Source organism: Perna viridis, chromosome 15 (genome assembly GCF_037379345.1).
Source record: "Perna viridis isolate PV_CMFRI_1.1 ecotype Kerala chromosome 15, ASM3737934v1, whole genome shotgun sequence".
In the NCBI taxonomy this organism is placed as follows: Eukaryota; Metazoa; Mollusca; class Bivalvia; order Mytilida; family Mytilidae; genus Perna; species Perna viridis.
The window spans coordinates 7,869,039-7,893,151 of record NC_142459.1 but is presented as its reverse complement, the minus strand read 5'-3'; the positions used below and the strand labels follow the sequence as shown (position 1 = coordinate 7,893,151).

At 34.6% G+C, this 24,113-nt stretch overlaps 1 protein-coding gene across 2 annotated transcripts; it reads left to right on the top strand.

The window, feature by feature from the left end:
• Window positions 1-2,079: 2,079 nt before the first annotated feature.
• Window positions 2,080-24,034, top strand: LOC148596786 (uncharacterized). Of its 2 annotated transcripts, XM_088563880.1 has the most exons (19): window positions 2,080-2,190; window positions 3,345-3,392; window positions 4,390-4,466; window positions 6,767-6,838; window positions 8,208-8,325; window positions 8,688-8,770; window positions 9,680-9,748; window positions 10,492-10,615; window positions 11,748-11,888; window positions 12,799-12,816; window positions 13,676-13,726; window positions 17,196-17,225; window positions 18,017-18,118; window positions 18,835-18,858; window positions 20,295-20,312; window positions 21,450-21,470; window positions 21,908-21,928; window positions 22,287-22,473; window positions 23,940-24,034. In XM_088563880.1, exons 1-19 carry the CDS (start codon window positions 2,157-2,159, stop codon window positions 23,992-23,994), a joined length of 1,293 nt encoding a protein of 430 aa, XP_088420006.1. In that variant the 5' UTR covers window positions 2,080-2,156; the 3' UTR covers window positions 23,995-24,034. The 2 variants fall into 2 exon arrangements, with proteins under 2 accessions (XP_088420006.1, XP_088420007.1); XM_088563881.1 differs by lacking the exon at window positions 21,908-21,928.
• Window positions 24,035-24,113: the final 79 nt, after the last annotated feature.

Sequence of the window (24,113 nt, the reverse complement as noted above, 5' to 3'; positions counted from 1 at the left end):
CCTTTATTTTTTTTTTATGAGAAGTATCACGTAAGGCAACATATATCAAGTAATATTTATCTGAACCGAGATTTACATGATATTTATAAGAACTTAACACGGAATACAAAATGAACATCATAAAATATTGATCTCATAAGAATATTAAAAATGTAGCTCGAATTTTATAGGTGCATATTAGAATCACGTGACAAAATCTGGTTATCCCATCTTTTTTTTTCCTTTTAAATTGTTCCATAAAGAACGACTCTGAATGGTGGGTGACATGATTTAAATGGATTTACATCGTGTTGTTCCATGTACATGTATTATATATACTACGCTTTTTACGAGTTAAACATACTTAAACAACGAATTCACAGGTTGAGTTAATGATTAAGGCGTGGTATAATTGTTTTGAAACATAAAGTTAAGCCAATGAATTCGATCGAAGGCATCCCATTCTAGAGCTCTGAAAATAAAACCAATATCGACTCATTACTGCACATTTATTAATATATCATTAAGACGTGGATTCACAAAAGACACAAGCGAAAAATTTTAAAAGAATATAAAAAGTTCTTAAAATAAATTCCAAATCATCTTTTAGATATAATAAAGAATATGTGTCCAAAATGCTGGATTGATAACATAATTGTCCAGTGTAGTTTACGCGTTTTTCAACAAACGGTCGGCATTCCAATGGGCACAAATTGTGCTCCTCTAATTCCTGACATATTCATTCACTCTTATGAGGCTGACTTTATAGTTGATCTGATTAAAAAGAGAGAACATTGTTTAGCCAGATCCTTTAATCTCAGTTTCCGCTATATAGATGACGTATTGTTGTTGAACTCGATGACTTTTCATTCCCTATTGTCAATTTTCCTTTCATCTGTGACAACCTGTGTAGAGAGTTTTCATATAACAAGTCATACGTTATGCCAGAGCTTGCCGTAAATTTGCAGACTTTTTGTTTCGCAATAGACTTTTTATAAAGAGGAACAGGGTTATGTTGCTACAAGATTTAAACCATCAATCCATAAATTTTATGGTCAGCATCACGAATTCGTTGATCGTTACGGTGTATCCATCTACACTATGAAAACTGATTTGTTCAATGTGTCATAAGTTTCCTTTCCTCTTTCGTGTACCCCGGACTTGACTTTTTATGAACAATTCGGTGGGTGTTTCTAGAGAAGCAGAGGACGCTTATCCTATCGGTGCACCTGGTCCATGCTCCGTTTTTAGTTGAGTCCGAGTTGCTCATACCCGATCCCACGTGCACTGGAATGCTAGGCATCTAGTCTTAAAAGAAACATCCACCATGTTAATACTCGGAAATAGAAATCTGCGATGAATGCAATAAATATGTTCCCATTGTAGAGGTAGACATTACCTACAAGAAGAGGACTTGGTACATTTATAAACATTAAAATAAACACCCAGAGATGTTATACATGGAAATAGAAATTTATGACGAATGCAAAAAATCTGTCCAATTGTAAAGATGGACACTGCTTACGGGAAGAGGACTTGGTACATTCATCTACTTTAACAGAAGCACTTACCGATGTCATGCCCAAAAATAGAAATTTATGACAATTGCAGTCAATCTGCTCCCATAATAGGGATGAACTGCTACATAAATGACCGCCACTGGATTGAAAGATCAAAATACGTCCCGCAATCAAATATGACAAGACCAGAAAATAAAAATCTTACTCAAGGCCAAACTTGGACAGAGTGTAAATATGATACTACATTTTAATTTAATTGAGGTCGTTGCCCCTTTATATATGTACCATCGGTAAATCGTTAAACCAAATTCAGCTAAGCCGGTGTAAAATCTGGATGGACCGTTAACAGCTTCACCCTTTTTATGGCAACTTTAATTAAAAAAAAATCATGAATCGTAATGTTTAATAAATATTCTAAAACGTCTATATTTGAGTCCTTGTCGGGATTATATCCATATTTCCTGTCCTGGTAGTTTCGATCCGCCGTTTCATAAGATGTTTCTGAGATCTTTGCACGCTATTTATATCTCTCTAGTGGTCAGTGAGGGCAATACAGTGTATGTAAATGTGGATTCGTTGATAATTATAGGGACGAAATCATGACATGGAAATACTTGTATGATGATAAGTAGGACTGTTCTTATCTAAAAGGGAATCATGACGAGCACATTCTGTTTATCCAATACATTCGGTAAATATGGCATACTATTATATATTTTCCAAATTATTGAGTAGCAGGTTTAAAGTATCTTGTTTTCGGTGAATCCGGCGGTATTCATTCAATTGTGTGAGATATTTCGTATTACCTATATACATTTTAGCAGTTTTGTGTTTTGCAAAGTGCCCCTTTTATCTTGTAATTGGTAATCTATTCCATTTCATCCGAACATTTTTTTTTTATATGTGCATTTGAGGGGAAGGGGTGGTAGCAATTTTTTATCAGATGATGAAAGGTTACTCTTATCATATTGAAAGGTTTGGTACAAGTCAGAATTTGAATTTGTCAACTGAAATACTTCAAAATAAAGACCTGTCAATCGGAGTTGCCACACCAGAAATGTTTTCATCAATGTGTACATACACAAGAAGTTAATATTATTGATGCCATAGAAATTCACAACAATTTGTATAACACGTGAGAAGGTCGAAATCACGTGCAATTTTAGTACAATGATACCAGCAATATATGAGCGACCACGTGCATTTTTGTACTGGATTAACTGATAAACTAAAAATGAGACGCATTTCGTAAACAATCGCCATTGGAGGCTCTATGATAGACGGTTTCAGGTGTTGGACCCTATTGTTATAGGATAGCTTTGTTACTTTTGTACAAAATGTAGGGGTAAAATCAGCAAATAATAGCCGGGTAGCCCATACCATCCATTTTCTGCACTACTAGATCGACCCAACCCAATGTAACGGTAACATGAAATTTAGATATAAGCTAAGGTTTTGTATAGCATTCTTTCTCATTCTCATTGCAAGTGCACAGGAAGGGAAGGCATCTGTTTTTTAAATAAGTTTCAAGATCCTTCCCTGTGTATTTTTTTTTAAAAGACAAGAGTATATACATGTGCTTTCCTTTTGCGACAAACGAAAAACGATCCTTCTGTGACTGTAGTAAGACAATGTGTTACTATGTTTTGTAAAAGATTTTAGAATGTCATTTTCCTTATTATTTCATTTTCAATAGTCGCAGTAAAACTTCAAAATATATCTAAAACAGTTAAAAAATAAATATTTGCCAGGAGACGTTAAACTGCAACAATCAGTCAGTATATATATATTGGCATCTAAAATTGAGCGAATACCTATCATTAAAATATATAATTTTATTTCCAGTTGTGGCACTGCTGGTAGTTTCTCATTTAGTGGACCATGTCGATGCAGGTAAGATGCAACGTCTATTTTGATTGACTTCTCATAGATTTACAAGGGTGTGTTATGTAACGTGATCTAGTGAACGCCTTGTAAAAAGCAGATCTTGCTTCTATGATAAGTTTTATTTAAATCTTAATTTGATGAATTTGAGTAGCTTGTACACGCATGTAGACACTACTCAAATCAATGAGTTGCTTTTTTAACATTCTGTTTTAATTACCTTTAATCACAGTTTGCAAATGTGAAATACGGACAAAACAGCTACGCGGATGTTCCTAGAATTTCAAATTAGAACACTCACTATCACGTCGTTGCCCAATAGCAAACATGCCTGCCACGTCTTTCTCTGTAAGGAACACAAGCTACCACGGGTTTGTCCCATAAAAACCTAGGATGTCAGAGCTTTGACCGCACCCAACCTTGGCTATCAAAGCTTTCTTCCCAAGAAACCTCGACTGTCATTGCTTCGTTTCCAAAGAATCTAGGTTACATGGCTTTACCACTGAAAACCTAGGCTATCAATGGTTTGCCCTCTTGGAATCTATGATTCCATGGCTTGATGCATTCTTCCCCAGGGTAACTATGTGTTCATGGCTTTGTCCACTAATGCACTTGGCCAATGAATTAGGCTATCAAGGGTTTGCTCTCTAAGAACCTAGGAATTCAGGACTGACTTCGTCCCTTACCACAACAAACTCTGTAAATCATATTTGCTTATTCAACTAATGCACTGGAAAAACACTGCTTTGCTCAAAAGGAACCTAGCTAGGCTATTACATATATGCTTTGGTCTACAAGGGTCTAGACTTCCATGACGTTAGCCTGAACATCTTGACGACAAACTCTGTCCTTTTTGTGATACATCATTACACACTGGCTATGCCTCTGATCGAAGTCAAAGAAAAGCGAGTTTCGTTATCAGTGTGCTTCAAATATTCTTAATTATTCATTCTTCCTGTTTGAATTTAAGACTCTGATTTGCAGTTTATTTTACTTTTATTTGCAGGAGTCATGTGCTACCAATGTGACCAATTGCCACATCAAAGAGATTGCGATAGGGTCGTGGAATGTGGAAGTTTTGAGGTCAGTGTGTATTTTCGTTAAGTATCGAACAAAGCGGTACATGCACAACGGTTGAACCTGGGAGCATAGAGCAGGTGCACCGGTAGGGTTCATGTGTCTGATTTTACTCTTAGAGATAATTGTAGCTAAACAAAATAGAAAATGAGCTACATAAAACTTACATGAATACAACATTTTAGGTGAATAAATAGCGCACAAAACTCCGGCCGGGGCTAAGCACTATGCCCACAGAGAAACTGGATTGTGTGCCTCAGGTAGTGGAATGGGGTAGTCCTGGCGTGTTACATGCTGGGGTTGTCGGGCTATAATACGGAAAACCTGACTGCAAACCATAGTGGTACACCGTGTTGGGAAAGATGTCACGTTCCTCGCACGTTAAAGAACCCTGCTGTGGAATCCGATAAGAGAAGGAACTTTTGCACTTCGAGGCAGCAGGCTAAATTGCCTGATCCTACCCACCACTTCCAATTTCCAGTGACAATCAAAATTCGTCGACCCTATTACCCTAGTATCCCATCCCATTTCTTATTTCATCGTCATTTCCTGTTCACTTTATCATCCATTTCATGTTCATCGCCAGGATATATATAGCTGAAATATTGTTGCTTTGGCGTTAAAAATTAAAAAAAATCAGTCAATCAATGTTTTTCTGAAAGATCGTTTCACATAGTCTGGTGCTTTCCATCATACAATTCGTTCCTCTTAAATCACACATTCGTGTTCCATAGTTGGTTCATAACAAATGGTTCGTCTCAGACAACGAAACAGACGAACCGGAAGTTGACTGAGGGAAAGTTGTTCGTATCCCTTCATGGAAAACAAGCATGGTCTTATTCCCTGTTTGTACATTACTGAACACAGTGAAAGGATTTTTCTCGGAATTAGCAGAATTTATGAAAGCTATAAAAGAAATAAATACCAATATCACCACCATTAAAAATAAAATACATAATATATTTGAGTAAATCTCATACATAAACATGATAGATTAACAATAAAACAACACTATTTCAAATTCGTTGTTTTGGCTTAAAAAAAAACAAAAGACTTATTGACAGACATTATTTACTATCATATCATTTCTGAAGTTCATCATTCAGTAAAGTATGCATGACTTTTTAATTGGTCAGTTAATATGATAAAAACCCTTGAATTCCCCAAGTCTCGTTGTCCTACTCCCGAAAGGTAATGTTTGTAGGTAACAGGCAGGGAAGGGCTCGTGATAAGAATGTCAAAAAGAAAATCATGGTACCTAGATATGCATAAACATTATCGAAGACAAATATAAGACAATGGAAACAGACAAAACTCCACAATATATATAATGTATAAAACAAATACAAAAACAAAAACAAACCAAAAAACAAAAAAACACAAAACACAACAACGAACAAACAAAAAACCGAAAAGGTAAGCATCTTGTTGTGATTCGTGCAAATTCTGTGATATAAGATGCACTCCTAAAAAGACAACTCATATATTTGTGTTATTCCGTTGCTCTATGTGTCTATGTAACTAATCATTCAAATATGTCTGGTCTTAGTAGACAATTCAAATCAAAATTCGAAAATAGAGTAATCTTTCTTACTTTTAAATTCTACGGTTCTATATATATAATTTGTATCCCCTTAGACCTAAATTTTATGAAAAATCCCATGTTTTCATTTTAAACTAAATATCAAAACTAAAAATATGTAGGCTTTCCAACCATAAATTACAATCAGCATGATTCTCAGCTTAACTGAGCATACATATATAAACTAAAGAATACATAAGCACAACGGACTACACTAAAATTGAGTGTGGACCACATGCACCCGTAAGGTAAGTGTCATTTGCTCTTTCAGAAACACCCGTCAAATCCGGGTCAAAGCGAAAGAGAGGATCGGAGACTTTGTAGAGACTTCTATAAACTAGTGGTTGCGATCGCAACACCATAATTATAAATGAATTTAGGTTATTGAATGTGAAGGGAAAATCCGGTACAAGCGATCTTTGGGGGACTATAGTGTGTACAAGTGTGTTTCCTTGGTGGAGGTGGCCATGATGTCGACCAAAAAGAAAAAAATTATAAAATGAAAACCCACTCCTGAAATCTTATTTGTTTTAATTTACCGAAAAAAATAAAATTCGTTTACTTTGGTTCAATTGCATGAAATTTTATCGAAGATTAGTTTGTATCTATAGAGTGAACTAATCTTGTCCATGGAAGTCTTTTGATTTCAGTGGATAAATTTATTGGCATGCTGTATGTTCCTTCAACTAAATACATGTACACAGTGTAATTTATTTTTCAACAGGAATGTTATGGAGAGAGGATTGTGACAGATGACGCCTTGATAAAGTTTAGGTCAGGATGCAGGTCAAGATCGGTATGTTATACAGTCATACCTTTCTAACTGGAACAAGCTCCATACTAACCGCTGCAGACAGGCCTTTCGAACTTATCGGGTGTTATTTCTTATCATACGTCGTTTGACAATCCGATAACGTCGCGTAAAATCAATCACTTTTTCCCGACTTTGCAAGATTCTTACATTTTCTGAGACCGCTGGATGCAGGGTGTAGAGTGAATTTCGAACGTCAGACGTTGTTCTGGAGCTTGTAATCGAAACCTGAAAAACCGGTCACCTGTGTCAACCAGACACCTTTTGTATAAATCCCTTCATGTGAATTTAAGACTATATTGAAACTGATTTAACCGACCATATGACTAAACGGAACCAATTCAAAAGGTGTTCAATTTAGACAGGTTTTACTGTACATTATCACCTGTCTAAACCGAACGCTTTTAAATTTGAATTGGTTCAGGAGATCAGTTTACCAATATTTAAAAAAATACATTTGAATTGATGTAAACCTAAGTAGGTAGACCTAGGGTAAGGCACATGACTCTTGAAATCAGTGATATGTTTGTATCATATTCAATTTCAACAAAGCCTATCAAGCTTTCATTTGAAACAGAATTAAATCAGTCCAAGTTACTTTGATGCTTACATGAGATTGATGTAAAATGCTAAATACAAACATTCTTATGATTTGTAAGAGTTGTGTCCCTTACCCAAGGTCTACCTTCTTAAAAGGGACATAGAAAGAAGTTTCTAGCTTAAACAGATTTTTCTGATTAAATTATTAAGCTTTCACTCTCATACAAAGAGAAGTTAACAAACAAAAAACATCATCCCTATTTTTATGCCATGTTTTTGAACATATTTTATTAGTAAATAGCATCGGATCTAAAAAGAAGGGGTGGTAATGTGGTTACATGTCTACCCCACCCTATTTTTTTTTAGGAAAATGTAGATGATTTTGCGTGCAAGTGAGCAAAGGATTTCCTGGAGCCTCAAGTTTTTGAAATACATTTCTGAAACGGAATTCATTTGATAATTTCATGCATACTATTATTAGATTCACATCAAAGGGTATTCAACTTCACAACAAAGGGTGTTAATATCAGGTTATGCTGTAAACAATAGAACATTTTTATCTTATCTAAAAATTTCCCGAGCAGAAATTCGCCTCCTTAGTAGATCAGATGCGATTTGTATGCTTTTAAAAGTTGCTAAATAGTAGTGAAGTCAAATAAATGGCAATATGAAAATGAAGGATCTGAGGGCGCGATTTCATGGTAACAGCACATGTAAAAGTCGAACCATAATTCGATCGGACTGAGTAGCTCGGATACTAATATATTTCTTTGATCTATGTGTACTTTTGTTCATGCATTATTTTTTTTTTTAGACATGTGCAGCTAATGCTGGTGCTCCAATGGTTGGTAAACGTAACGATGTGATTCCATGTACAAAATGTTGCAATACTTCCTATTGCAACCTAGAGACATGTGATATACCGGTTACCAGTATGTATTAACACAATAGTTTCGGGAACATATTACGCCTCATAGATAGGAGATTGCTTACTCTGAAAGATCTTTAGGAATTATTTTCCTGTCATACTAAATTATCATAAATTTAATAGTTAACTTGTCGAAATTAAACTAATTTAAATCAAGTTTAGGTGTTTATAGAAATTGCAAAATCATGGATCCCAATCTCTATACTTGCGACAAGAATTCACGCTTGATAATTGCATCACGCACTGATACTTAAATTTCACTGTGTATTTAGGGCTTCAGTTTATCACTTATTCACGCCAGTATTGTTTTAATGTCATGTTTATTTTAAGCATTTTAAATACATACTTTTTTTACTTATTTTTTAGGCAATAGGAAGCGTTGTATGTCTTGTGAATATGCGCTAACTCCGACTGACTGTAATCTCTCCATACAGTGTAACGAAGATGAGGTAAATGTTATAAAGGAAAAACCATTTAATGTTCAAAGGAAGGGACCGGGGCTGAAAAACTATTTCATATTCACAGGGAGGGGCGCGGGCTTGGATTTTTATTTTGACTTGAACTTTTATTTCTTTGTGGTTCCGACTGACTCTAATCTCTTCATTCAATGAAACAAGACAAAAGAGTAACCATTAATGTCCACAATAAGGAACAGGGACTAAGCAACCATTTTAAGTCAGCACATACGGGGCCTGGCTACCATTTGGTGCCCGCAGGGGCACTGGCGGAACATCAATTTCATATCTGCAAGGAGGGACCGGGCTGGGGTATTTTTATCTTGAATTCGTGTGTCTCATGATTCCCTTCAAAAGAAACAAAATTCTTCAAATTTTGAAGTCGAATGTAAAAAGTCAAATAATGCTTAATCTGAAAAAATAATGTTTAGTTATTTGTTACGTCGCCGATTTCAAATACCTTGATTGGAGTAACCATGGAAATTATACAAATGTTTTGTTTTGACGCTCAGGCCTGGATTTTTATTTCGGAGTTTTATTTACCTATAGTTAAAACTTGAGCCTAGCCACCCTAAAAAGTATGTGTTTGCTCCATTTTGATGATTTTACAACATCAATGTTCAGTGCCTCCTCTGTGCATTATCTGTTTCGTGTAGAAGGTTGGTATTTACTTTTTACCTGCCCAAGTTTACACACAAAAAAAGAATAGTATCTTTTAAAATTTGTTTACTTGGAAGATTAATATTTGAACTTTTGCCATGCAGTTCTGTATTTTGTTGGTACATGTAATTTAGACTTCTGGCTTAATCGCATGACTAAAGACAGGGAAAACCTGTCCCAATGCAAATTTTTGCATCCCTCGTGTAAAGAATTAACTAACATTTTTAAAATCCCGTTTTGCAGGTTTGCTATGCTCAAAGTATTATACATAATCAGGAAAGGAGATACCGTCTTGGATGTGTTCACAAAAGTGTAAGTTAAATAATGGTGGACACAGAGGTCCACGGAGTAGAAACCCTTTTGTTTGACTTTTTGTACATTTTGTGCAAAATGTTTTAGACAAATAATTTGCATTGACCATCTGTAAAAATGTTTGATCGTTACCCACTAAATTAATAAATTTCTAGATCTTTCCAGCATGGTAAAAATATTCAATCAGTTTTTAGTCCAGTCTTTGCTTGATTATAAAGTGTCAGTCCCGGTAAGAATCAGGCAGTAGGTGAAACATGGTATAAAAAACACACAATTTTGATAGTGTAATTTGACTATTTGCATCATCAGAATCAAGGAAAACAGACAAGATTTGCCATATCTTACTGGACCATTGAGTTACAATTTCATTGGTAATTCAATGAACATTTCAAGGGTAGATAACTCTGTCAAAAACCTCATTTTTCTAATATTATATTGAAAAAATTCTGTGCAAAGCCAGTGATGCGGAGATCAAGTAATAGTCTTTTCAAATAGAGAAAGCATCCTTGAGTGATATTACATTGTCATGTCGGTGGGGTTTTGACATGCATGATTTGATTTTTCCCATTTTGTCTGATTCTTACAAACAATTACACTTAAGATTTTGGGATGTAGGTCTTGCACCCCTCAATCCATCATTGGCTGACTTAAATAAATTAATACTTTATCCTGAGGTTGCTATGAAAAGGGAACTAGTCATTAATGAAAAGAATTCTTACCTGCTCAAATCTGGTTCATTGTAGAACTGTGGAGCAACTTCGCAACCAGGGATTACAAATGTTGGTTTAGGCCGAAGGGCCTCTGGTGATTATTGTGGACAATGCTGTGCCGGAAGTAACTGTAACAGAGAGCTCTGTCCCGGAAACAGTAAGTAAGTTTTACAATTATATACAAAAGATTCCGTACTGTGTTTCTAAGAATCTAGAGCGCACTCTATTTGTTCACGAGGCATGTGCTTCAATGTTGTGCGTACTGTGAAAGTACTATTGTTCGTGGGGTACCAATTTTAGCGGTTTTCGTGGGAAGGCCAAACCACGAAATTTGGCTCCCAACGAAAAGGAGATTTCCATAGAGGTGTTAACTGAAATCTCAAAACCACCAATTCAAGAATCCACGAACTTGTGTTTCTTCCCTAATCTACGAAAATTAGTATCCACGAATCAAAATTCTTTTCACAGTATATGCAGGAGTGTGGTGTTGTTCATAGAAGGTAAAGATGGTTCCGGTTATGGATCGACGTTGTAGAAACAAGACGGACAGATTCTTTGACTGGGGTTTCGTGGATATAGGTTTTACATGTTGTGCTATTCGTTATGACAATATCGTCGAGTTAAGCAGCTTTACTGTTGTACGTTAACATGTCGGTCTTTTCACGATAAAACCTCGAAAAAAAATCCATACAGTGCACGATTCATTTAGTTTGGTATGCAAGTTTTGAACGCAAAGCACCCCCCCCCCCATTACCATCAATTTTTTTATTTATCGATGTAATAGTCAGGAACTATTATGACCAAATCATACGATTCCTTTAAACAGATTTTCTGCATGTTAATATAAATTATACTTAGTCAAAGAGTAATCAAGGGAACCAAGGGTCTAGTGGTAATCAAAAGAATGTAATCCAGGGACAAAGACCAGACATGGAAAACAGACATACACAAAAAAGAACATAAAGTAACTGAAATAATACATACAAGTAACAAAAGCAAATGAGTAGCTGGGACACCGCTATAAACTGAGAGCATGGACCAGGCGCACTGGTAAGGTTTTTCTAGAAACACCCGTCGACTTGCTCATAAAAACATGAAAAAGTCAAGTCCTGGGTAGACGAAAGTGGGAAGGAAAGTATCCACATTATTCTATGCGTTTTTTATACATGTCGCTTGATATCTTTGTAACTGCAAACTCTCTGTAATTGAGTAGTTATTGTAACATGTGCTGATTCTCTTTGCCGATCCCAGCATCTTTATCATCAAGCATATGTCAATTGCATTTTCAGATATAGCCAAATCTCCTTTGATGACCCCTCCACCGCTTCGATTCTGTAGGGACAACTCAACATCAGCATGTTCCACAAAAATAAACCAGTGTTCAGATGATTATTACAAATATTATCAGTGTCCAGCCACATGTCGACAGTGTAAGTAGTAATTGATCCCCCCTTTTTTTCAAATTTTCTGGATCCGCCACTGCAGTGAAACTATTAGAAGAACAAATTGTACTCGGTTATATTGTACATCTATTTGTTATTTTCTGTTTTGCACTCAGAAGCATTTATCAGGCCTGATTTGTAATTGGCTTATTGTTGAATTCCAATATTTCAAATCCGGATTACTCCGACCCCTTTCTTTTCTACTATTTGTTTACTTCCGATTTCAGCAATTTGAATTTGTAAAGTTAAGTCTGATTTATTTTCCCATTTGTCTCCATTATCATTATTTCATTTAGAATCTTTGTTTGAAAATGTTAATTGATAATGATATTTTTATAGTTTTTTTTGTGTGTTTATTTTCATATATTTAGTTTGTTTTTTAAGTGTATTGTGTTTGTTTTACTGTTAGTTTTCAATGTTTAGTATTTGCTGTTTTGTGTGTGCGTTTAACCTTCATTTTTCAATGTTAAGTGTTTGTTTCTTAGTATTACTCCAGATAAGAAACATGCAAAATGGTATACATGTGCATGGTTGGAAAGCCTACATATTTTTATTTTTGACATTTTGTTTAAAATGCCATAGTTAACAGAAAGTTACCTGTGGCTTGTCATATAACCCTTGTCTTTTGATGATGAAAATTATATAGAATATTAAAAAAATAAGGGAGACAACTCTGTTAATGACACTTAAATATAATAGAAACTATTGGATTTTCAATGTGAATTATCTCCTAATAGCAGACATATTGGAATGAATGATTATAAATTTCGCCACGTAGACCTGTAAAGCAACCTAATAACAAAAATAGAAATGTGTAGCTTTTCCTTGGTCTGTATTATTCTGACAAAGACTGATACTTAAATGCTTAGCGTTAATGAAAGAAACATTGTAATTGTAGGTGGAACTGGACCTGTTGGTAAGTTTAGTATTCTATCTGCTATTATGAATTTCTTCAGGTAAATTTCAGCAATATATTTATCAGTATATACATAACAAGTATATGCTATATTGAAGTGTTTACTATGATACATTCCATGTAACATTGTTGCTATGACGGAAATGAAATATAAAGCCATAGTTCAGCGCGTAAATTTTCTTGCAATAGAACGGAAACCAAAGAAAAATAAACAAAACAATATACCACGCAATTTTCGCGCTGTCTTTTTTTTGTGGTTACTGGATCTGAGATTAATATAATTTTGCAGTTTAAAACTTTTTTTTGGATTTTTTCCAAACTTATATCATTATGTTATGAAAGAAATTTCACTAGAGTTGATTTTTTTCTTTGCGTTACGGGTCTTACCGTGAAAATAACGTTAACGCGAAAATTGTTTGTTTACAGTACATCAGTCAATAGACTTAGACAGAAAGTAATTTCATTTTTATAGATCAAAATAAAAAGAATAGTTTTTTTTCTAAATGATATAACAATCTTACGACCCATAGACAATCGCTAACTACATGTATTTGAAATCAGTGAGATGTTTGTATTGTATTCAATTTCACCAAAGCCTCTCAAGCTTTTGTTTGATGCAGAATAAAATGAATCCAAGTTAATTAGATGCTTACATAGGATTGATGTAAAATGCTGAATACAAACGTTTGAATGATTTCTAAGTTGTGTCCCTTACCCTAGCTCTACCTCCTTAAATCATCAGATGCAGACTAAGCTACGTTAATTATTTCACAGACCAAAACATATTTCTTAAATGAACGGGCTTGCTCATTGAGAACAAAGCATTAGTATAGTCAGAAGTATTCATTTAATCTTACAGTTACCGTTGCACCAGTAACACAGAATACAGTACCCCCAGCCACAGATATAGGTATGTTAATACGGAATGGGCATAAAAATACCGATGTCCGTGCGTCCGTCCATCAAACTTGATTTTTTCACACAACTTTTCAGAACCACTCAACGGATTCTGTAGGATAGGTAGTCACCATATATTGTTGACCATTTGCATTTAACTCGACAAATTTTGCATTTTGCAGGAGTTATGGGAATTTTGCAATTTTTTTTGATGCGGCGGCGGGGTACATATGGCGACGTGTAGTGACCTTGTTTCTTCCATTTTAGTAAAAACCATTAACATAATTTTATCGATAGCGTTAGAGAAATTCATCACATGGCTTCACAGGCTTCATAAACGACTCGTTCATTTATGGTTGCATGAATTAGTATGTAATGATAAACAATCTGTTGACTTCGAAAATTGAAATAGACGTTTTTGTACCACTTTGCTGAAAGTATTTTATACTTAGTCCTTTTTTCATGAAATATGAGTTTTATCGCACAGCAACTTGATAAAATTATAAATGAAATTTGATATAGCTAGGTTTTATACTATATGTAAATAAATATGTAATTACATATTGACCCTGTTATAGGTTTGAGGTCTGTCATATTGGTCGAGGCGGTTGTATTGGTCCCGAGGAATCGCCGAAGGCCAATACGACTGTCGAGGCCAATATAATTGACCGAAACCTATAACAGGGCCAATATGAAATTACATATTATTGACAATTTTATTAAGCAACTCAACTAGATGATTTGTAGAACAGTTGTTTTCGTGTTTTAAACATGTAGGTTTATTTTGCATTAATCAGTCTTATAAATATCCTTTTTGTATAAAACGGAAGATTTTTTGAGTTTCTGCAGCTTTTATTCCTGATGATCAAAGTTCATGAAATCCAATTCTCAAAACTCAAAATGGCGGTGCCAAACGACCGGAAGTTATGATGCCGTATTGGCCCAGGTTTGATCCATATTGTCCCTATACAGATGCCCGGTTTGAATTCATATCAGTTGGTCAGTTTTTGTCATATTTTAACGTATTTTGGGTAGTTGGTTAACAATGAACATTACATGTCAAAATCTGTATCACATGATGTACCAAAGGCTCCTATATCACCCCAAGGCCACCGGCCCGCGGGCGATATAGGTCGAGGGTTGATACAGCATGTGATACAGATTTTAACATGCCATGTTCATTATATCATACATCTTAACAAGATTTCAAGTATGGTGTGTGAAAGGGTGTGATATAATGTATGCGATATAGGTCTAGAGGTGTGATATAGGGTATGCGATATAGGTCTAGGGGTGTGATATAGGGTATGTGATATAGGTCTACAGGTGTGATATAGGGTATGCGATAAAGAGTAGACGATATGGGATTTAAACAATCACTTATAATGCACATACAAAAAAGGTTCTATTTTAATCTAAATATATGATATATATGAATGCCATGTCGTTTGATTTGATTTAGGACTGAAGTGATATACATTTCCGGTTTATCGACTTGTTTTTGATTTTACCATTTCTAGGATAGGAACGGGGATTTTCTATTAAGAAAGCTTAAGTTTACTCCAGTTTTTTTCCAGTTTTATGATGAATACAAACAAGATAATATTGTTGTCTTTGTACTGTATGTACTGCTTAATTTAACAAATGGTATTGTACAATGGAAATTATTTTGACAGCACTGCGTAGATACATGTACAAGATATAAGGCTTAATTATGATATAAAGAAACCATTTATTGACATAACCTGTTAGATTGAACCTCGAGTTATTTGTCAAAATGAGATTTTAACATATTAGTAACATATTCTGGTACCCTAGAAAAACGTTTGTATTATTTGACAAAGGCACTATCCTTAAACGGCAGCGCAACATATTTTAATAAGTTTCCCTGAAGTCAGTCATGTAGTTTTTTCAAGATCAAAATAGGGTTTGTATGTATAATCCTGGATTTTTCCGGAATTTCCACTGTTGAAATCATTTAAAACCGGAGACAGATTTGATTTCTGGATGCAACAATATCATTTTCTATGTTATTTTTTACCGAACTTATAACGTAGAGATAATTAAGCGTCAAGTTTTTATCATCATCATCATCATCATATTTACGCATTAAAGGCTTTTCCTGATAAGATTTTAGTCCTTACATTATATGCATCCATTTCGTTGAATGGGAAATTAGGACCCATTTCATAATTAACAGAGACGCGTATATCGAGTTGTCTTCTTTAAGTCACCATGTCGACGAGATTTTTTAACATTGATCGACGTAAGAAACATTATTTATTTAACAAGATCAGTGTAAAGTTAGTCGAAAGTTGTGACGTCATAACGACGACTAATTTTACAGTTGCAAAGTTTTGTGAAATCGGCCACAGATACTTGTTTACAAAATCTAACATCCCTACCACATCTGACGTCATATTTTAAAGTACATTGTTAACCTGCATAGCTGGTCTACACGGTACACATGGCATATGGCATCAGTTGAATCATTTTTTTTATTGACAAGGAAAATAGGTTAATTAATGATCACTTAGCACTCCCGGTAACCATTTTACTCTCAACACATGCATAGAATGAGATACGTTGTTAGTAATAGATCAACATCATGGGAAAAGTCACATGACTATTTTACATTGCAATATCACAATATCATCACTAACTATTCATAACAGACAATGGTTAATTTGGCCCTTTTAACATGATGCTAAAACAGGCATATTTACCTTCATGTTTCTTTCATTTAGTTCTTTTAATGTTAATGGAGATTTGTAAGCAAGTAGTATCTAGGAATTTCACTATAACTGAATTATGTGCTAAATATGCTATTTCACAAAAAAATGACTTGAAAATGTTCCAGGATTTGAAGTTTGGCTAATTAATTGCATTATCATTAGAAAACTGCACCTTTTATTTCATCAACGCATGGTTTGTCGTACGGGGGAGGCCAAAATTCGCATTACTAACCGTCATCAACTTTATATGTAAGATTAGTTTTTTCTTTACTTTGTCGCTTTTTATTGTGATATATAAGTATATATGCATGATGCACAGCTCCCTTCATGATGTATCAGTATGCTGCCCTCATGATGTATGAGTATACTGCCATCATGATGTATCAGTATGCTGCCATCATGATGTATGTGTATACTGCCCTCGTGATGTATGAGTATACTGCCCTCATGATGTATGAATATGCTGCCATCATGATTTGTGAGTATGCTGCCATCGTGATGTATCAGTATGCTGCCCTCGTTATGATATGAGTATACTGCCATCATGATGTATCAGTATGCTGCCATCGTGATGTGTCAGTATGCTGCCCTCATGATGTACGAGTATTCTGCCCTCATGATGTATTTTAATGAATGTCCTTATGATGTATGTGTATTATCAACTCACGTAAAGCTTTTGTAGTTTCATGTACTCTGAGCTGCTTACGTGAAGGGCTTGATAGAAATTTGATGTAATTTATTTTCTAGCGAAGACGACAATCCAAACTTTAGCACCTAGTAAGTATCGTTTTAGATTATCTTGTCGACTTAATTCTTTCGCTAATCTTTCAAACCTTGTAACTGTTTACTTACTTACTATGTATATGTATCATTCCGCAAGCGTATTAGTTCTTTTAAATATATAACAATATTCACAAAGTATGACTACATATAAATTCAAATAAGGGAAACAGTTTCCTATGTACTTTGAAACCCGCCTATAGCGAACCCCGTTTTGACTTTTTAGGTAGCACTCCAGCTAAGGATCATTCAAATTCTGTAATATGTGATACACCCCAAAATAAGCTACATATTTTTATTTTTGTTATTAAGTTGCTTTATAGGTCTATATGATAAAATGTAAAATTATTCATTCCATTCTATCTGCTCATACAAGATATCGAACAGTTTCTACTGTATTTTAGTGTCAATTACGGAGTTATCTCCCTTAATTTTGAATTCTACAGTACATTCTTTATAATTTGTATCTCCTAAGAGCAAATATTGTATGAAAAGCCACATGTTAATTTCTGTTAACTCTAACATCCTAAACAAAATATTAAAAATAAAAATATGTAGGCTTTCCAACCATAAATCACATTTTGCCTGATTCTTATTTGGATAAAGAGAAGGGGTTTAGTACTGAGTGTGGCATATATATTAAGCTTTGAAATTACCAATGTACTATCAGCGCTGGAGATTTGTGCCCAATTTTATATTATTTATGAAATGCGCTTTTTGTTCAATTACTTTGTCAAAACGATAAAGAAATTTTGATCGGTTATCAGATATTTGATTCTCATTTGTAGATGAATGTCGAGACAATCCTGCTTACACTTGTTCCAATGCATTAGTATGTATCGTCCCTACAATTGCCAGTGAATGCAGAGTCACCTGCAATACGTGCAACGGTATGTATATGTCGGCATATTTACAAAATAACTACCAATTGTAAATAAATTTTTATGTGAGACAGTCACTACACCTGGATTGCTTCTGAAAACAGCAGGATATCGTGGCATATTGCCAGAAACATCTTTTCCACCATCTTGCTGATTTCGATTCTGAATATTCAATTTACAAATGTTGTACTTCTCTTCCATTTTTAATATATATACATAACATATTATTTGAAATTTCCATAAATGTTTTATAGCTTCGCAAATAAGGGACGTTACTCTTGAAATCAGTGATATGTTTGCATCATATTCAATTTCACCAAAGCCTATCACGCTTTCATTTGAAATAGAATGACATCAACCCAGGTTACTTTGATGCATAGATAAGATTGATGTAAATCATTTATCGCAAACGTTAAAATGATTTGCAAGTTATGTCCCTTACCCTAGGTCTACCTCCTTAAGCTTTCTGATTATATGTGCTAATAATTCCGTGTATCGAAAAAAAAAAATAAATTTAGGTTCCAGTTCAAAAATATTAATTTATCTCTCCACCAAAACCATGTTGTCATTTCCAATCCATTTTGTGTGTACCGATTTAATTTTAAATCGATTTTTTGGAGGAAAAATTGAAGCAGCTGTTATCCCATTGTTAGTCATTATTCTATAATTATTTGTACTTCATCTAAAATGGGACATATTTTTGATGCATTTCTTTTGTTTAATAGGAGGCCCAGTTACCTCAAGTCAAGGTAGGTTTTTCACAAAACAAAATTCTGAACTTTAAAATCGTGTAAGTATTTTTTTTTTATAAAAGTCGGCCAAATTTCAGAAGAAAAAAATCAAGCTTTCACTTAAAATAGAATGATATCATTCCAAGTTACTTTAATGCCTAGATGAGCTTGATGAAAAATGCTTTATTCAAACGTTCCAATGATTTGTTAGAGTTGCATCAAGTCAAGGTAAGGGTTTCACGAAACTTAATTCTAAACATTGAAATAGTTTAAGTATTGTATATAAAACTTGGAAGAATGCAGCAGCTTTAGAAAAATTTCGTTTGTCTTTGCCAACGAAGCTGACTGGTATGACCTTTGAATTTCCTATATTTTGACTTGGTTGGGGAGGGGTGGGGAGTAGTATTAAGTGATCTTTGAAAACGTTTTTTTATTTCAAGTCTATGAACGAGGGTGTTTTAATACTGACGCAAATAAAGGGTAATGACAAAATTATCAAACTGATAGACATTTTTTGTACTTTTTGCTTCATTCTTGAAAAGCAATCGCAATCCTTAGATCGTAACATTATCATGGTTAATATAATTTACAAGATGCATCTGACAACTATTCTATTAAGACACGAACATGTTTCCTGTTACCCGACCAACCTGGGTTCAAAGCCGCATACATAGACATTCATGATACAATAATCGAAATTCCGGTATCGAGTTTCTATCTCGCCTCTCAGTAGCGGTAGCACGAATACGGAAACTAACCTATTATATTTTAAAGAACATATCCATCAACGGGAGCTATTCCGAGCACATTTGCCCCAACTAGCTCAATATGTCATCATGACTTCGTGGAACGCGACGGTGTATCCATCTGCTCTATGAAAACTGATTTATTCAACGTGTCATAGTTTTCCCTTCCTCTTTCCTCTACCACAGATTTGACGTTTTATGAGCAAATCGACGAGTATTTCTAGAAAAGCAGATGACGCTTATGCTTCAAGTTTTTAGTGGAGTCCGTGTTGCTCATTTACTTTTATTACTTTGTATGCATTATTTTAGTTACTTCACGTTCTTTGTCTTTTTTCCATGTCTGGTCTTTGTCACTGGATTACATTCTTTTGATTTCTAATATCTTGGTTCTCTTGATTACTCTTTCAAAATAAAAGCAAACTATATCTTCTATATACCGACCTGCAGATCCTTACATTGGTAATAGTAAACAAGTGGTTTTTTTTGTTTTGTTTGTTTGTTTGTTTGTTTGTTCGTTTGTTTGTTTCTTGTTTTTGTTTTGTTTTGTTTTGTTTTGGTTTTTGGTTTTTGGTTTTTTGTTGTTTTTTTTGTTTTTTTTTTTGGGGGGGGGTGGTTCATGTATTGCTACATGCGAAGTATTACATGACGGATCTGTTGCAACTTTTATCTGATATTAAGATAATATGGCCTTTTTCTTTTACACTTTAGTTACCACTACAAAGCCTGGTAAGTCAATCTTAGTATAACATAAATGTACAATATGGAGATGATTTAAATTATGATGAAATCTGTCTCAACCGACCTCTTAATAATCTGAATAACTCTTTAGTCCCATTATACTTATATAAATATGTTTTGAGCCTTAGTACATATATTACCTGTCTAAATTGAACCAATCTTGAAGTCAAAAGAGGTTCAGTGCAGACATTATTCACTGGATTGAAATCATAGAAATATTTGTTATCAAATAAAATAAATGAATTTCATTTTTATTGTCACATTTTCCATCTATTTCGTTTCTCGTGTCAAGGTATTATTCAACAGGATCCAACCACTGGCCGACACGTGTAACGTACTCTATACACTGCCGACATCCCTCTCAGAAAATGCAAAAGTCTTGCAGTCGGAGGAATAGTCAATGATTTTTAGCGATGTTATATGATTTGATTAAAATGTTGTCCTCAATTTCTAAACGCCTGTCTTCAGCAGGTAGTAAAAGAGGAAACAAACGTACGCTGCTGTATAGAACTTAATGATTTTAGTATAGTTGCGGGGTGGACGCCTTTGTGGAAAATAACAATTGGTCTCACTAGTACTGAACTTAACTTCAACTGAATGACTAATGATGCCACAAAATTATAATAGTTATCTAACGTCAAAAGGTCATTTGGAGACAAATCTTGTGTCATTCGTACACGAATTTTAGTTCCTAATTTTTTTAAATTATCGTTGGGTGTTATGACATAACTTTTGACCGTTAGACCTACGTTTGTTACGCCAACGTTGATTTTCACCCGTATTGAGAAATAAACTTTGTGAAAAAGATCCGTGTGAAATTCGGGTGAATCGAGCCTACACGTGAAATTCATTTTAGATCTCCCCATATATATGCTTCTAATGCTGCTGATGATAGGTTACTCCTTGAAACAGGTGTACAGACAACAAAAACATGCAATATATAATGAATGGTATTTGTTGTATTCGAAAACAAGAAATTACAACCCATATGTAACACCACCTAGTATTATAAATGGTATAGGCAGATCATATATTTCATTTAAAACGTGGGATTTCGTTTAAGAATCCAATATAGCGAATGACATGGTGTAATTAAGTAAAATTGATAATGATTTAATTTTATAGTCCAGACAACACGAAAGACGGGTAAGTAAATTAAAAAAATGTAATTTTTTTACTAACGCATTCACATGATCATGAAAGTCAGCAAAAAGCAGGGACAATCCAACACCGTAAATAACATTTCTAACGAACAAAGACCAACTATTGATCACAGAGAGTGGTTATCAACAATTAACTTCTAAAAAATATTTTGCAAAGGAATGACTCAAAATTTCAGAAATAATCATTTCATTTGTAATCTTAACGTTGAATGCAGTGTATTTATAAAGATACATGCAGTAACATTTGTCCAAATGGAACTCTGTCTTAACTAGTCTCAATAGTAGTAAATCGAGAGCACCTGTTAGCGCTTACCAATTCCAAAGTCTAAAATTGTTCGGTTTAGTCAGGTGTCTTTCTCTTTCTTGGACCAGGTGAGCCGGTAGGGTAAAGCTCACAGACAGTTTTCTTTTTCATTTTAGCATCGACAACATCTGTTGCTGGTATGTTTTCATTTTCTGTCTCCTTTTTTGCGCAAAGAGTCCGAGCATGACCCGTGCGCTATTGACGGATAACCTAAATAGGAAAAAAATAGTCCCTGTGACATTTTCTTTTTCATTTAAGAATTGAAAAGCCTTTCATGTCCATAATGTGCTGCGATCAACGCTTTTACACGCCGCAAACATAAAAAGTGACATTTAATATGTTTTTCTTATTTAGTTCTATAATATTAGATTTACATAGAAAAAAAGACAACACAAAGTAATGAAAAAGTTGGTTTTCGGTGTATTATTCAATGTCTAGTTAGCTGGTATTATTTAAGTCAAGCATACAATTCAAGTAGGTCAGTGTCTTTTATAGTTTGCACAACAGAAGATGCTATCCCTGAGTGCCAGTGTCGTTATTTGGACAGAGAAGCTGACATATGTCACGAAAGTAACAGTTTCCATCAGCTCAGGAGATTTTGTTGTTACTTTTGCTATCGAAAGCAACATCCAAATAAACCATGTCCACGATGCGAGAGAATTGAACAACATGAGAAGGAACTGTAAGTAAAGTACTGAATAGGGTATGTAAGTCTTATTCTAGTCTAATTTTCATGGCCGGAATATCTGATGTAGAACGTATTGATATCCAATACTGGTCTGCATTTTATTGTTAATTTCCGGAAACTCGAAACGCTTTATTACAATGCCATATTTTCTATTCTGTGCTTTTTTGTCACACTTTTATATATAGAAATAGATATTTTATCGGTATTCTACACGAAAATATGTTTACTATCAAAAATGAAAACGTTAATGACAATTTCTATGCAAGATAATGGTAAACAAGGACCCATTCTCTTGAAACCCCGAAGTCACATGACGAGACTTACAGACACTGTGAAGTCAGCCTCATATCATGACCTATACTTAGAAATCGATGGTAAGGGACAGCTATTGACCAAATTTACGACAAACGTGATGACTTTTCATTCAAAATTGTAAGCTTTCCATTCATCTGTGACAATATCCCTTCCACACATGCGCATGGAGTGTTCATATCACAACTCATACGTTATGCCAGAGCTTGCTGAAACTACGCAGACTTTTTGTATCGCGCTAGATTTCTTACAAGTAGGCTTCTGGAACGAACAGGGTTATGTTGCTACACGATTGAAGTCATCACTACAAAAGTTTTAAAGTCGTCATCATGAACTCGTGGATCGTTACGGCATATCCATCTGCGCCTTGAAAACTGATTGTTCAACTTGCCATAGTTTCCTTTCATTTTTCGTCTACCACGGATATGACTTTTTTATGAGCAACTTGTTGCGGGTGTTGCTTGAAAAACAGAGGACGTTTAACCTTCCGGTGCACCTAGTCCTTGCTCAAAGTTTTAGTGGAATTCGACTTGTTCATTTGCTTTTGTTACTTTGTATGTACTATTTTAATTACTTTATGTTCTTTTGATTTCCGCTAGAACCTTGGTTCTCTTGATTACTCTTACAAAACACCATTACCTCGTTCGCCAATCCCAATGTCCAGTTCTGCATACAAAAACAACATCACCAAATAATTAATAAATACGGACCATGTATGTCACAAAATTAATTGATTGCAGTTTTATATATATATATCTTAAACTAATGAAGTAGAAATCAATGCATAATCAATAGTTTCTTTTCCATCTTTCGTGCCTCATGCCTTATTCCACATTATCTGTGTCGCATTGCCCATTGTTGCACACCCCATAACATTTTTTTTTCAAATTGGCTCATTTTTTATTTCTCATTACTCCGTGCCCCACTGCCTCATTCCCCATTAACTCGTTATGCCACTGTCTTATTACGCCGTGTTCCATTGTCCCATACCCCATTACACAGAATCCATTTCAACGATAATCTGTGTCTCATTGCCCGTTGACCCATTCTCCATTGTCACACACCCCATTAAATGGTAAGTAGACCCCATTTAGCTACATGTTCTGTACATGCACACGTATAATGCAATATTGTCATTATTATTTCAGAGTTGCAAACATGGGTAACACTATTGGATGCATCGATCCGTCACTTCAGAATTAAGAAACACACTATTGAGAAATAAATATATAACTACACAAAACGTGTTAGTCACTTTTGAAGGTACACCTAAGCTATAGGACACGGGCACAACTCTTGAAATCGGTGACATCAAATTTTCA

Excerpts from the sequence above, each read along its gene's own strand:
- LOC148596786 (XM_088563880.1), top strand. The coding sequence starts at position 2,157 with ATGACGAGCACATTCTGTTTATCCAATACATTCG. Across the intron at positions 8,326-8,687 it reads ATGTGATATACCGGTTACCA|GCAATAGGAAGCGTTGTATG; the intron begins GTATGTATTAAC and ends CTTATTTTTTAG. Across the intron at positions 21,471-21,907 it reads CCAGACAACACGAAAGACGG|CATCGACAACATCTGTTGCT; the intron begins GTAAGTAAATTA and ends TTTTCATTTTAG.